Genomic DNA, 17,665 nt, shown 5'->3' with positions numbered 1-17,665 from the left:
AACCTTTACACACAGCCTTTATCATCATCACTAAACCTTTACACACAGCCTTTATCATCATCACTAAACCTTTACACACAGTCTTTATCATCATCATCACTAAACCTTTACACACAGCCTTTATCATCATCATCATCACTAAACCTTTACACACAGCCTTTATCATCATCACTAAACCTTTACACACAGCCTTTATCATCATCATCACTAAACCTTTACACACAGTCTTTATCATCATCATCACTAAACCTTTACACACAGCCTTTATCATCATCATCATCATCACTAAACCTTTACACACAGCCTTTATCATCATCATCATCATCACTAAACCTTTACACACAGCCTTTATCATCATCACTAAACCTTTACACACAGCCTTTATCATCATCACTAAACCTTTACACACAGCCTTTATCATCATCACTAAACCTTTACACACAGCCTTTATCATCATCACTAAACCTTTACACACAGTCTTTATCATCATCATCACTAAACCTTTACACACAGCCTTTATCATCATCATCACTAAACCTTTACACACAGTCTTTATCATCATCATCACTAAACCTTTACACACAGCCTTTATCATCATCATCACTAAACCTTTACACACAGTCTTTATCATCATCATCACTAAACCTTTACACACAGCCTTTATCATCATCATCATCATCACTAAACCTTTACACACAGCCTTTATCATCATCATCATCACTAAACCTTTACACACAGCCTTTATCACCATCATCATTAAACCTTTACACACAGCCTTTATCACCATCACTAAACCTTTACACACAGCCTTTATCACCTCACTAAACCTTTACACACAGCCTTTATCACCATCACTAAACCTTTACACACAGCCTTTATCACCATCATCACTAAACCTTTACACACAGCCTTTATCACCATCATCACTAAACCTTTACACACAGCCTTTATCACAATCATCACTAAACCTTTACACACAGCCTTTATCACAATCATCACTAAACCTTTACACACAGCCTTTATCATCATCATCATCACTAAACCTTTACACACAGCCTTTATCATCATCATCATCACTAAACCTTTACACACAGCCTTTATCACCATCATCACTAAACCTTTACACACAGCCTTTATCACCATCACTAAACCTTTACACACAGCCTTTATCATCATCACTAAACCTTTACACACAGCCTTTATCATCATCACTAAACCTTTACACACAGCCTTTATCACCATCACTAAACCTTTACACACAGTCTTTATCATCATCATCACTAAACCTTTACACACATCCTCTATCATCATCATCATCACTAAACCTTTACACACAGCCTTTATAATCATCATCATCACTAAACCTTTACACACAGCCTTTATCATCATCATCATCACTAAACCTTTACACACAGCCTTTATCACCATCACTAAACCTTTACACACAGCCTTTATCACCATCACTAAACCTTTACACACAGCCTTTATCATCACTAAACCTTTACACACAGCCTTTATCACCATCAATAAACCTTTACACACAGCCTTTATCACCATCACTAAACCTTTACACACAGCCTTTATCACCATCACTAAACCTTTACACACAGCCTTTATCATCACTAAACCTTTACACACAGCCTTTATCATCATCACTAAACCTTTACACACAGCCTTTATCACCATCATCACTAAACCTTTACACACAGCCTTTATCACCATCATCACTCAACCTTTACACACAGCCTTTATCACCATCACTAAACCTTTACACACAGCCTTTATCACAATCATCACTAAACCTTTACACACAGCCTTTATCATCATCACTAAACCTTTACACACAGTCTTTATCATCATCATCACTAAACCTTTACACACAGCCTTTATCATCATCATCATCACTAAACCTTTACACACAGCCTTTATCATCATCATCATCACTAAACCTTTACACACAGCCTTTATCACCATCATCACTAAACCTTTACACACAGCCTTTATCACCATCACTAAACCTTTACACACAGCCTTTATCATCATCACTAAACCTTTACACACAGCCTTTATCACCATCACTAAACCTTTACACACAGCCTTTATCACCATCACTAAACCTTTACACACAGCCTTTATCATCATCACTAAACCTTTACACACAGCCTTTATCACCATCACTAAACCTTTACACACAGCCTTTATCATCATCACTAAACCTTTACACACAGCCTTTATCACCATCACTAAACCTTTACACACAGCCTTTATCATCATCACTAACCCTTTACACACAGCCTTTATCACCATCATCACTAAACCTTTACACACAGCCTTTATCACCATCACTAAACCTTTACACACAGCCTTTATCACCATCACTAAACCTTTACACACAGCCTTTACACACAGCCTTTATCACCATCATCACTAAACCTTTACACACAGCCTTTATCACCATCACTAAACCTTTACACACAGCCTTTATCACCATCATCACTAAACCTTTACACACAGCCTTTATCACCATCACTAAACCTTTACACACAGCCTTTATCACAATCATCACTAAACCTTTACACACAGCCTTTATCACCATCACTAAATCTTTACACACAGCCTTTACACACAGCCTTTATCACCATCATCACTAAACCTTTACACACAGCCTTTATCATCATCACTAAACCTTTACACACAGCCTTTATCACCATCACTAAACCTTTACACACAGCCTTTATCACCATCACTAAACCTTTACACACAGCCTTTATCACCATCACTAAACCTTTACACACAGCCTTTATCACCATCACTAAACCTTTACACACAACCTTTATCACCATCACTAAACCTTTACACACAGTCTTTATCACCATCATCACTAAACCTTTACACACAGTCTATCACCATCATCACTAAACCTTTACACACAGCCTTTATCACAATCATCACTAAACCTTTACACACAGCCTTTATCACCATCACTAAACCTTTACACACAGCCTTTATCATCATCACTAAACCATTACACACAGCCTTTATCACCATCACTAAACCTTTACACACAGCCTTTATCACAATCATCACTAAACCTTTACACACAGCCTTTATCACAATCATCACTAAACCTTTACACACAGCCTTTATCATCATCACTAAACCTTTACACACAGCCTTTATCACCATCACTAAACCTTTACACACAGCCTTTATCACATCACTAAACCTTTACACACAGCCTTTATCACCATCACTAAACCTTTACACACAGCCTTTATCATCATCACTAAACATTTACACACAGCCTTTATCATCATCACTAAACCTTTACACACAGCCTTTATTATCACTAAACCTTTACACACAGCCTTTATCACCATCACTAAACCTCTACACACAGCCTTTATCACCATCACTAAACCTTTACACACAGCCTTTATCACCATCACTAAACCTTTACACACAGTCTTTATCACCATCATCACTAAACCTTTACACACAGTCTATCACCATCATCACTAAACCTTTACACACAGCCTTTATCACAATCATCACTAAACCTTTACACACAGCCTTTATCACCATCACTAAACCTTTACACACAGCCTTTATCATCATCACTAAACCTTTACACACAGCCTTTATCACCATCACTAAACCTTTACACACAGCCTTTATCACCATCACTAAACCTTTACACACAGCCTTTATCACCATCACTAAACCTTTACACACAGCCATTATCATCATCACTAAACCTTTACACACAGCCTTTATCACCATCACTAAACCTTTACACACAGTCTTTATCATCACTAAACCTTTACACACAGCCTTTATCACCATCACTAAACCTTTACACACAGCCTTTATCACCATCACTAAACCTTTACACACAGTCTTTATCACCATCATCACTAAACCTTTACACACAGTCTTTATCACCATCATCACTAAACCTTTACACACAGCCTTTATCACAATCATCACTAAACCTTTACACACAGCCTTTATCACAATCATCACTAAACCTTTACACACAGCCTTTATCACCATCACTAAACCTTTACACACAGCCTTTATCACCATCACTAAACCTTTACACACAGCCTTTATCATCACTAAACCTTTACACACAGCCTTTATCATCATCACTAAACCTTTATCACATCACACACAGCCTTTATCACAATCATCACTAAACCTTTACACAGCCTTTATCACAATCATCACTAAACCTTTACACACAGCCTTTATCATCATCACTAAACCTTTACACACAGCCTTTATCACCATCACTAAACCTTTACACACAGCCTTTATCATCATCACTAAACCTTTACACACAGCCTTTATCATCACTAAACCTTTACACACAGCCTTTATCATCACTAAACCTTTACACACAGCCTTTATCACCATCACTAAACCTTTACACACAGCCTTTATCATCACTAAACCTTTACACACAGCCTTTATCATCACTAAACCTTTACACACAGCCTTTATCACCATCACTAAACCTTTACACACAGCCTTTATCACCATCACTAAACCTTTACACAGAGCCTTTATCACCATCACTAAACCTTTACACACAGTCTTTATCACCATCATCACTAAACCTTTACACACAGCCTTTATCACAATCATCACTAAACCTTTACACACAGCCTTTATCACAATCACTAAACCTTTACACACAGCCTTTATCATCATCACTCAACCTTTACACACAGCCTTTATCATCACTAAACCTTTACACACAGCCTTTATCACCATCATCACTAAACCTTTACACACAGCCTTTATCACCATCACTAAACCTTTACACACAGCCTTTATCATCACTAAACCTTTACACACAGCCTTTATCACCATCACTAAACCTTTACACACAGCCTTTATCACTGTCACTAAACCTTTACACACAGCCTTTATCATCACTAAACCTTTACACACAGCCTTTATCATCATCACTAAACCTTTACACACAGCCTTTATCACAATCATCACTAAACCTTTACACACAGCCTTTATCATCATCACTAAACCTTTACACACAACCTTTATCACCATCACTAAACCTTTACACACAGCCTTTATCACCATCACTAAACCTTTACACACAGCCTTTATCATCACTAAACCTTTACACACAGCCTTTATCATCACTAAACCTTTACACACAGCCTTTATCACCATCACTAAACCTTTACACAGAGCCTTTATCACCATCACTAAACCTTTACACACAGTCTTTATCACCATCATCACTAAACCTTTACACACAGCCTTTATCACAATCATCACTAAACCTTTACACACAGCCTTTATCATCATCACTAAACCTTTACACACAGCCTTTATCACCATCATCACTAAACCTTTACACACAGCCTTTATCATCATCACTAAACCTTTACACACAGCCTTTATCACCATCACTAAACCTTTACACACAGCCTTTATCACCATCACTAAACCTTTACACACAGCCTTTATCACCATCACTAAACCTTTACACACAGCCTTTATCATCATCACTAAACATTTACACACAGCCTTTATCATCATCACTAAACCTTTACACACAGCCTTTATTATCACTAAACCTTTACACACAGCCTTTATCACCATCACTAAACCTTTACACACAGCCTTTATCACCATCACTAAACCTTTACACACAGCCTTTATCACCATCACTAAACCTTTACACACAGTCTTTATCACCATCATCACTAAACCTTTACACACAGTCTATCACCATCATCACTAAACCTTTACACACAGCCTTTATCACAATCATCACTAAACCTTTACACACAGCCTTTATCACCATCACTAAACCTTTACACACAGCCTTTATCATCATCACTAAACCTTTACACACAGCCTTTATCACCATCACTAAACCTTTACACACAGCCTTTATCACCATCACTAAACCTTTACACACAGCCTTTATCACCATCACTAAACCTTTACACACAGCCATTATCATCATCACTAAACCTTTACACACAGCCTTTATCACCATCACTAAACCTTTACACACAGTCTTTATCATCACTAAACCTTTACACACAGCCTTTATCACCATCACTAAACCTTTACACACAGCCTTTATCACCATCACTAAACCTTTACACACAGTCTTTATCACCATCATCACTAAACCTTTACACACAGCCTTTATCACAATCATCACTAAACCTTTACACACAGCCTTTATCACAATCATCACTAAACCTTTACACACAGCCTTTATCACCATCACTAAACCTTTACACACAGCCTTTATCACCATCACTAAACCTTTACACACAGCCTTTATCATCACTAAACCTTTACACACAGCCTTTATCATCATCACTAAACCTTTATCACATCACACACAGCCTTTATCACAATCATCACTAAACCTTTACACAGCCTTTATCACAATCATCACTAAACCTTTACACACAGCCTTTATCACAATCATCACTAAACCTTTACACACAGCCTTTATCACCATCACTAAACCTTTACACACAGCCTTTATCATCATCACTAAACCTTTACACACAGCCTTTATCATCACTAAACCTTTACACACAGCCTTTATCACCATCACTAAACCTTTACACACAGCCTTTATCACCATCACTAAACCTTTACACACAGCCTTTATCATCACTAAACCTTTACACACAGCCTTTATCATCACTAAACCTTTACACACAGCCTTTATCACCATCACTAAACCTTTACACACAGCCTTTATCACCATCACTAAACCTTTACACAGAGCCTTTATCACCATCACTAAACCTTTACACACAGTCTTTATCACCATCATCACTAAACCTTTACACACAGCCTTTATCACAATCATCACTAAACCTTTACACACAGCCTTTATCACAATCACTAAACCTTTACACACAGCCTTTATCATCATCACTAAACCTTTACACACAGCCTTTATCACCATCACTAAACCTTTACACACAGCCTTTATCACTGTCACTAAACCTTTACACACAGCCTTTATCATCACTAAACCTTTACACACAGCCTTTATCACCATCACTAAACCTTTACACACAGCCTTTATCACTGTCACTAAACCTTTACACACAGCCTTTATCATCACTCAACCTTTACACACAGCCTTTATCATCACTAAACCTTTACACACAGCCTTTATCACCATCATCACTAAACCTTTACACACAGCCTTTATCACCATCACTAAACCTTTACACACAGCCTTTATCATCACTAAACCTTTACACACAGCCTTTATCACCATCACTAAACCTTTACACACAGCCTTTATCACTGTCACTAAACCTTTACACACAGCCTTTATCATCACTAAACCTTTACACACAGCCTTTATCATCATCACTAAACCTTTACACACAGCCTTTATCACAATCATCACTAAACCTTTACACACAGCCTTTATCATCATCACTAAACCTTTACACACAACCTTTATCACCATCACTAAACCTTTACACACAGCCTTTATCACCATCACTAAACCTTTACACACAGCCTTTATCATCACTAAACCTTTACACACAGCCTTTATCATCACTAAACCTTTACACACAGCCTTTATCACCATCACTAAACCTTTACACAGAGCCTTTATCACCATCACTAAACCTTTACACACAGTCTTTATCACCATCATCACTAAACCTTTACACACAGCCTTTATCACAATCATCACTAAACCTTTACACACAGCCTTTATCATCATCACTAAACCTTTACACACAGCCTTTATCACCATCATCACTAAACCTTTACACACAGTCTTTATCACCATCATCACTAAACCTTTACACAGTCTTTATCACCATCATCACTAAACCTTTACACACAGCCTTTATCATCATCACTAAACCTTTACACACAGCCTTTATCATCATCACTAAACCTTTACACACAGCCTTTATCACCATCACTAAACCTTTACACACAGCCTTTATCACCATCACTAAACCTTTACACACAGCCTTTATCACAATCACTAAACCTTTACACACAGCCTTTATCACCATCATCACTAAACCTTTACACACAGTCTTTATCACCATCATCACTAAACCTTTACACAGTCTTTATCACCATCATCACTAAACCTTTACACACAGCCTTTATCATCACCACTAAACCTTTACACACAGCCTTTATCACCATCATCAGTAAACCTTTACACACAGCCTTTATCATCATCACTAAACCTTTACACACAGCCTTTATCATCACCACTAAACCTTTACACACAGCCTTTATCACCATCATCACTAAACCTTTACACACAGACTTTATCACCATCATCACTAAACCTTTACACAGTCTTTATCACCATCATCACTAAACCTTTACACACAGCCTTTATCATCATCACTAAACCTTTACACACAGCCTTTATCACCATCACTAAACCTTTACACACAGCCTTTATCACCATCACTAAACCTTTACACACAGCCTTTATCATCACTAAACCTTTACACACAGCCTTTATCACCATCACTAAACCTTTACACACAGCCTTTATCATCATCACTAAACCTTTACACACAGCCTTTATCATCACCACTAAACCTTTACACACAGCCTTTATCACCATCATCAGTAAACCTTTACACACAGCCTTTATCATCATCACTAAACCTTTACACACAGCCTTTATCATCACCACTAAACCTTTACACACAGCCTTTATCACCATCATCACTAAACCTTTACACACAGACTTTATCACCATCATCACTAAACCTTTACACAGTCTTTATCACCATCATCACTAAACCTTTACACACAGCCTTTATCATCATCACTAAACCTTTACACACAGCCTTTATCACCATCATCACTAAACCTTTACACACAGCCTTTATCACCATCACTAAACCTTTACACACAGCCTTTATCACAGTCATCACTAAATTAAGCAGACCTAGTTACTGTCCTGGTTGGTAACTTGGGTTATGTTTATTCCCTCATCATTTTATAGTATTTAAAGTAAAAAAAAATGTCAAGAACAAAAAAAAACAGAAAAACAAACAATCTTTTATAATTCAAAACAAATGCCTTAAAATTTTGAATAAACTGAACTTCACTCTGTAAATTATTAATTAATTAATTAATTAATACTTAACAGTATGACCTGTCCGCTGTGGATGAAGCGTGGTGCTACTATTGGTTCCACTATTGAGGAGTCAGAACCTTTTTCCAGTACTGTACCTTTTTCCAGAGTGAGGAGAGGGCAGTATTCCACTAATATCATGATTTTTAGGTGACATTTCCTTTGTATTACTTTCTATTACACACTGCAGATCACTGCTGAAGTCTGTTTGCCAATAAATGCTGATTGATTGATTGGCTGATGGATTGATTAATTGAGAGCAGCAGCACTTACATGAATCTGGAAGCCATAGTTCCTCTGCACTGGGTACTCAGTGACATCATAACAAGTGGACAGGTCGATCTCTCCATCAAGATCTGCAGCCTGGGAGACGTACAACAGTGTGGGACAGTTAAAGGAGCAGATAAAGGTGGACAGGTACTGTTATTATAGATAATCAATAATAATAATAATCAGAGATCATCAACTGGTTCTCCCAGAACGCCGAACAACTCGTTTAACAGCTCATTAAAAGACTCGTCTACATCGTCAGACTGATGTTGATACAGAAACACAGCAAACTCACATTTCGACACTTTTCAACACTCTGATTGTCTCTCATTGTTTACTTTGGGGGTCTTAGTTACAGTAGCAGTGTGTGAAACTACCTCCACCATGTTTGGAAGCTGTACTTTAGCCTGGCTAGTTCTCACTGTGAGCTGAAGCTGATCTGCTTCTAAACAGTGCTCTATTACGCCACCAAGAGGAAATTCAGATACTATAGGAGTGAATTCTGGGACTTTTTCACCTCAGTCATCACACACACTCACCATGAACACACACGGCCATAGTAGCCTTCAGGAGGAATCTGGACAGATATCTGTCTGAATACGGACAGATAATGTTACTATAGCAAAACAGGATGGCGTTGCTATAGCAACACTGATGTTAGCTGATGTGTGGTTCTTTGTTGCTTTTACTGCAGGACTGCTTTAGGATACTCTACACAGTTCTGGATATCGCCGCGGTCAAAAAAACCTTGTATATCCAAACTGGCAACTTCAGAGGAGAGGAAACAATCTTCTTAACCTTCAATTTAAAGTCATTTTGCAGAATTTCTATTGGTCCAACAGACAGACAGACAGACAGACAGACAGACTAACCTCCTCAGCGATGGAGTCTCTGTAGTATCTCAGACTCTGATCAGTCAAAACAAACCAATGTTTCTTCCACTGAGAGAGAGAGAGAGACAGAGAGAGAGACAGAGAGAGAGACAGAGAGAGAGAGAGAGAGAGAGAGACAGAGAGAGAGACAGAGAGAGAGAGAGAGAGAGAGAGAGACAGAGAGAGAGAGAGACAGAGAGAGAGAGGAAGAGAGAGGAAGAGAGAGTCAGAGAGGGAGAGACAGAGAGAGGGAGACAGAGAGAGAGAGAGACAGAGAGAAGGAGACAGAGAGAGAGAGAGACAGAGAGAGGGAGACAGAGAGAGACAGAGAGGGAGGGAGAGAGAGAGGGAGAGAGAGAGAGAGACAGAGAGAGAGACAGAGAGGGAGACAGAGAGGGAGAGAGAGAGAGAGAGAGAGAGAGAGGGAGACAGAGAGAGACAGAGAGGGAGACAGAGAGGGAGAGAGAGAGAGAGGGAGAGAGAGAGGGAGAGGGAGGGAGGTGTTAGAGGTGTTCGAAGCTTCTGTTAAACTCTAGAAGATGATCTGGAGCTTCTAACATAACTACCCATAAACCCGGACTATAAGAGGAAGAGGGGGGAGGGAGCCTGAGCTTCCTCATATACACACTGACTCACCAGGCCATCTTCATACAGCTTGGTCATCCATCCTTTCTTAAAGTTCAGCAGGTCAGGCTGGAAGAGAGTGAGGAGGAACTCATTAGCTAAAGGCTAACCAGTGTGGTGACAGCCAGGAGAAGTTAGCAGTTAGCCAGACGCTGCTGATGCTCAGCTGGCCAGGCTAGACTCCACTGCACTATTATCCTAGTAAGATTCTTGAGGCACTTTTGGAGGTTCTTCAGTTCAAACTGTGAAGGAACCTCTTAAGGTGCTTTGAGAAACCTTTTACTTAAAAAAAAAAAAAAACATTTCTTGAAGGTTCCCCAAAGCACCTTAAGAGGTTCCTCCTCAGTTTCAAACCGAAGAACCTCCAAAAGTCCATCACAGATCTTAGAATAGCATCCACGTATCAGAACCAGTAATCAGAACCAGTAATCCAGTCTCACACACACAGCTGTAACACACTGCACTGCCTTCACCCAGAACACGGCTGAACACCCTCTGAATCCTGCAGGGGTTATATGATACAATCCACCAATTCCTCTAAATTCTGCATAACTAAACAGTTACATCAAGGTGGGTTTGGTGTAAAACGCTGGGTTCTAGATAAGCTCCCCCAGTCAGAGCTGGAGTTCTACAGTGGAGGTTCTAGATAACCTCCCCCGGTCCAGAGCTGTGGTTCTACAGTGGAGGTTCTAGATAAGCTCCCCCAGTCAGAGCTGTGGTTCTACAGTGGAGGTGAAGGGAAGCAGACGTCTGAAGCTCTAATAAAAGCTCACTCACAGAAAGTTCTTCTCCTAATGGTGATGAAGACGCTGCCTGATGCCTGAGACACTGTTCTACCAGAGTTCTGAGAAGAGCTCGGCTCTAGAACCTGCTTTTAGAACCAGATCATTAAAATGGTGGAGGGATACATGCTGCAGGGTGTAGTGCAGCTACAGAAAGTAGTCCCTAAAGAAAACTGGATTAGGTGAGATTCTCTATTCACTATTTTACCCTCATCTTCATCATCTCATCATCATCATCATCATCATTCCATATAAAACTCAGGAGACTCGTGTTGTAGCTGCACTGGTGTGTTTGGAGAGGAGACAAAATTATGGGATGTATCTGTGTTGTAGTCATGGCGACTGATTCCTGCTTCCCTTCACCTCCACTGTAAGACTGTGAGATCAGAACCCAACTCAGGATAAGCTCAGCTTGTACAGAATTATGGGAAATATGAAAAACTATAAAACGTTTGGCTAGAATGAATATTAATTCACACTATCTGCTGATCTTAATAACACCAACAACCACAGATTTTACTGCTAAAGCTGATTATCCACATCCTATTCAACCTTAAACGCTGCTCAATTCATCACAATTCTAATTACACACTATAATAAATGTGTGTGTGTGTGTGTGTGTGTGTGTGTGGGTTCTATCAAGGATCATCTAAGCTGAGGTTCTTCAGAACCAGAGTGTGGAACAGTCCCCTGACTGAAGCTCACTGAGCTACACTGTAAGAGAGGTATCAAGCTAGAACCGAGACCTAAACACCACAGAACCACATGAACACCCTCCCTCCGTCCGTCTGCACACTGCCCATTTCTGCTGTGGTACTGGTTCTGTCCAAACAAACTCCACACACACACACACACACACACACACACACACACACACACACACACACGTTACACAGCGGAGGTGGAACCTAGCTGTAGCCTCAGAGTACCTTATTCTTATTGAGCTTCATCTGTGCGCTCCTCTTCACACACATCTTGCCCCGAGTGTTTCCTCTGTATGACTGCTTATGAATTGCGTTCAGCAGGAGTGTGTGTGTGTGTGAGAGTGTGTGTGTGTGAGAGTGTGTGTGTGTGAGAGTGTGTGTGTGAAGAGAGAGAGGGTCTGTGTATATATGTTTCAGCTTTCAGAAGCTCGCTCATGCTATTTATATCAGGGGAGGGAGTGGGGGGGGGTATGCCCACATTGGCAGCTGCCCACACTCTCTCTCTCTCTCACACACACACACACACACACACACACACACAGGAAATACCCAGGGTACTATTCTAAACCCATTCCAATCAGAAGTGTTAACCCCCCTTGACACACACACACCGCTGCTGGGCTTAAGTAGGGATGTTAACAGTTCTAATGACTTACTGCAGCATGACACACACACACACACACACACACACCACTTCAGACCTTACAGAGACCATATCATTAAACCTATATCAGGTTTAGCCACACCCATTTTTACTGCAGGTGTGTTTCAGCTCTAAGAGTTGATTAAATTGAGACCTAAACCCAACCCTTCTCAACCCTGAACCCAAACCCTAATCCCGACCTTACCCTGAACCCAAACCCTAATCCCGACCTTACCCTGAACCCAAACCCTAATCCCGACCTTACCCTGAACCCAAACCCTAATCCTAAACACAGTTTCTTTAAAGAACCGTCCAAGGTTCTTTAAGGTTCTGAAAGGTTCTGTAGGGCACTGCTCTGTTTATGAGTGTAGGGTAAACAGCTAAGCTCGCTGACCGTCATGGATGACTCGGTCACTCTGCGGTCCAGACTCTTCGCCCTCCGGTAACTGGCCAGCGTCGTCCCGGAGATGTCCGGCACTGATCGAGCTGTACTGGCATCCAGCGACAGATCCTGCACCACACACAAACACACACACACACAGAAACATAATACATGGTCAACCAAGGGGTGTAGGACATACTATATCTATACCAACCTGAAGCAGCTCCAGTCCATGGATGATCTAGATGTTCTAGAACCCTCATAATCAAGTCTATGAGAGATAACTGAGCACCTCCAGAGAGTGTGTGATGATTAGCACCACGCTAACTGGTGTACACGAGCGTCCATCACTTGTTACTTGCAACATTAGCCCCGTAGCTCCAGCGCTATAGAGGCCATGTTCAGAGTCACTGACTGCGGTTCTCTTCTCGTATCTATCTAGTACCAGATCTTAAATGCCTTGTAATGGTCAGTGTATTATCACAGTTTACACAGTGAACCTGTTGGGTTAGCCCTGGAGCAGAGAGGGTTAAGAAGGGCCTCGCTCAAGGGCCCAACAGTGGCAGCTTGGAGAACCTGGGTATTTAACCCATAATCCTGAGATCAATAATCCAGAACTTTAATCACAGAGGCACTGTGGCAAAGTTATTCATCATCACTCATGATGTCCCAGATGTGCTCAATCGGATTCAGCTCTGGGGAACAGGCGGGACAGTCCATAGCTTTAATGCCTTCATCTTGCAGGAACTGCTGACACACTCCAGCCACATGAGGTCTAGCATTGTCCTGCATTAGGAGGAACCCAGGGCCAACCGCACCAGCATATGGTCTCACAAGGGGTCTGAGGATCTCATCTCGGTACCTAATGGCAGTCAGGCTACCTCTGGCGAGCACATGGAGGGCTGTGCGGCCCTCCAAAGAAATGCCAGCCCACACCATTACTGACCCACTGCAGACCGGTCATGCTGAAGGATGTTGCAGGCAGCAGATCGCTCTCCCACGGCGTCTCCAGACTCGGTCACGTCTGTCACATGTGCTAAGTGTGAACCTGCTTTCATCTGTGAAGAGCACAGGGCGCCAGTGGTGAATTTACCAATCCTGGTGTTCTCTGGCAAATGCCAAGCGTCCTGCACGGTGTTGGGCTGTGAGCACAACCCCCATCTGTGGACGTCGGGCCCTCATACCATCCTCATGGAGTCGGTTTCTAACCGTTTGTGCAGACACATGCACATTTGTGGCCTGCTGGAGGTCATTTTGCAGGGCTCTGGCAGTGCACCTCCTGTTTCTCCTTGCACAAAGGCGGAGGTAGCGGTCCTGCTGCTGGGTTGCTGCCCTCCTACGGCCTCCTCCATGTCTCCTGGTGTACTGGCCTGTCTCCTGGTAGAGCCTCCAGCCTCTGGACACTACACTGACAGACACAGCAAACCTTCTTGCCACAGCTTGCACTGATGTGCCATCCTGGATGAGCTGCACTACCTGAGCCACTTGTGTGGGTTGTAGAGTGCGTCTCATGCCACCACGAGTGTGAAAGCACCACCAACATTCAAAAGTGATCAAAACATCAGCCAGAAAGCAGAGGTACTCCTTTATTGAGTGTGTCTTGCTAATTGCCAATAATTTATATAAATTATATATATATAATTCTGGGTCTTGAACATTCACGTAATACCATTGTACCAAACAATGCAATACGCTTTAACATGACACTATTAATACTTTATTATATTATTGATATTATAATACCTTACTTTTTATTACTTTGTAATTATTATTATTATTATATATAATTGCATTATAAATATAAATATTTTTTTGATTTGAGTGTAAAATTTGCATTAATGAGGCTTAACAGTATAAAGAGCCTGGTCTCGTTAACTGTTGATAACCTGGTACCTGTTTGTGGGCGGGGAGTCGCCTCTCGCTGCGTCCCGTTCTCTCATTGGTGGCTTTAGTGGAGGAAGAGGAGAGCTCCGACGAAGAGCATGTTGTGTCCATGTGTTCCAGGCCATCTGCTGACTGCTGCGTCTCGAACCGCTCAATCACCTGAGAACGCCTGGCCCATACACACACACACACACACACACACACACACACACACACACACACACACACACCTCAGACACCTACGACCATCTGAAATAACCTAAAAGCAGAGATTCTGATCTGATAACTGATTTTTAGACTCGATAAAAAACAGTACAGGTTAAAACCCAGAATCAGACATCAGAGTGCAGTGCTCCTGATCATCAGCTGCAGGTGCGGACGTCAGGAGCACACAGTGAGGTATAACTGGGTGAACCTGATCAGTATCAGCACCAGTGTCCCGGGTCGACATTTGTAAAACTGTATGAGAGGCATGAGCTGAGGTTTAACCTGAGGACCTAAATACACTCATCCTGTACTGATCACTACTCAGTACTAAATCAAATACAGTACAGTTCAACTAGGGACTAAACCCAAAATGATACGGTTCAACTAATCCTTCATCCAGTATTGGATTATAGTATTGGTTTTATTTATATAAATAAAAAAACATGATATATACAGTTCAAATAAAGGACCAAAACCAAACCAAAGGGACTAAATTAAGTACATGGTGGCGTCAAGTATTCAACCAAATACGTACTGGTTAAACTGAGGGAACAAACCCAAAACATCATGGCTGAAGTAAAAAGAAATGCATTGCGGCTACGTTCAATGCATTACAGCTGGTTTGAGGGATTGAACCCACTGCATTACAGCTGGTTTGAGGGATTGAACCCAGCGCATTAAAGCTGGTTTGAGGGACTGAACCCAGCGCATTAGAGCTGGTTTGAGGGATTGAACCCACTGCATTAGAGCTGGTTTGAGGGATTGAACCCACTGCATTAGAGCTGGTTGAGGGATTGAATCCAATGCATTAAAGCTGGTTTGAGGATTGAATCCAATGCATTAAAGCTGGTTTGAGGGATTGAACCCACTGCATTAAAGCTGGTTTGAGGGATTGAACCCACTGCATTAAAGCTGGTTTGAGGGATTGAACCCACTGCATTAAAGCTGGTTTGAGGGATTGAATCCAATGCATTAGAGCTGGTTTGAGGGATTGAATCCACTGCATTAAAGCTGGTTTGAGGGATTGAATCCACTGCATTAAAGCTGGTTTGAGGGATTGAACCCAGCGCATTAAAGCTGGTTTGAGGGATTGAACCCACTGCATTAGAGCTGGTTTGAGGGATTGAATCCAATGCATTAAAGCTGGTTTGAGGGACTGAACCCACTGCATTAGAGCTGGTTTGAGGGATTGAACCCACTGCATTAGAGCTGGTTTGAGGGATTGAACCCAGCGCATTAAAGCTGGTTTGAGGGATTGAACCCACTGCATTAGAGCTGGTTTGAGGGATTGAATCCACTGCATTAAAGCTGGTTTGAGGGATTGAACCCACTGCATTAAAGCTGGTTTGAGGGATTGAACCCACTGCATTAAAGCTGGTTTGAGGGATTGAACCCACTGCATTAAAGCTGGTTTGAGGGATTGAACCCACTGCATTAAAGCTGGTTTGAGGGATTGAACCCACTGCATTAAAGCTGGTTTGAGGGATTGAACCCACTGCATTAAAGCTGGTTTGAGGGATTGAACCCACTGCATTAGAGCTGGTTTGAGGGACTGAACCCACTGCATTAGAGCTGGTTTTGAGGGATTGAACCCACTGCATTAAATCTGGTTTGAGGGACTGAACCCAGCGCATTAGAGCTGGTTTGAGGGATTGAACCCACTGCATTAAAGCTGGTTTGAGGGATTGAACCCAGCCCATTAGAGCTGGTTTGAGGGGACTGAACCCACTGCATTAGAGCTGGTTTGAGGGACTGAACCCACTGCATTACAGCTGGTTTGAGGGACTGAACCCACTGCATTACAGCTGGTTTGAGGGACTGAACCCAGCGCATTAGAGCTGGTTTGAGGGATTGAACCCACTGCATTAGAGCTGGTTTGAGGGATTGAACCCAGCGCATTAGAGCTGGTTTGAGGGATTGAACCCAGCGCATTAGAGCTGGTTTGAGGGATTGAATCCACTGCATTAAAGCTGGTTTGAGGGACTGAACCCACTGCATTAGAGCTGGTTTGAGGGATTGAACCCAGCGCATTAGAGCTGGTTTGAGGGATTGAACCCAGCGCATTAGAGCTGGTTTGAGGGATTGAACCCACTGCATTAGAGCTGGTTTGAGGGACTGAACCCACTGCATTAAA

The 17,665-nt window shown here is 41.5% G+C and overlaps 1 protein-coding gene across 3 annotated transcripts in view; it reads right to left on the bottom strand.

Moving 5' to 3' along the window:
• The window catches only part of LOC140555870 (uncharacterized), a 41,481-nt gene extending 25,969 nt beyond the window's left edge, over positions 1 to 15,512 (bottom strand). For all 3 annotated transcript variants that reach the window (XM_072679202.1, XM_072679200.1, XM_072679203.1), the window contains exons 1-5: positions 15,334 to 15,512; positions 13,453 to 13,569; positions 10,942 to 10,998; positions 10,306 to 10,374; positions 9,437 to 9,526 (exon numbers count right to left, since the gene is read on the bottom strand). In XM_072679202.1, the coding sequence (XP_072535303.1) occupies positions 9,437 to 9,526; positions 10,306 to 10,374; positions 10,942 to 10,998; positions 13,453 to 13,569; positions 15,334 to 15,435 (435 nt within the window). In that variant the 5' untranslated portion in view covers positions 15,436 to 15,512. The remainder of the gene's footprint in view (positions 1 to 9,436; positions 9,527 to 10,305; positions 10,375 to 10,941; positions 10,999 to 13,452; positions 13,570 to 15,333) is intronic.
• Positions 15,513 to 17,665: the final 2,153 nt, after the last annotated feature.

The sequence above is a fragment of the Salminus brasiliensis genome, chromosome 5 (genome assembly GCF_030463535.1).
Source record: "Salminus brasiliensis chromosome 5, fSalBra1.hap2, whole genome shotgun sequence".
Lineage (NCBI taxonomy): Eukaryota > Metazoa > Chordata > Actinopteri > Characiformes > Bryconidae > Salminus > Salminus brasiliensis.
This window is presented reverse-complemented; position numbering and strand designations above follow the sequence as displayed.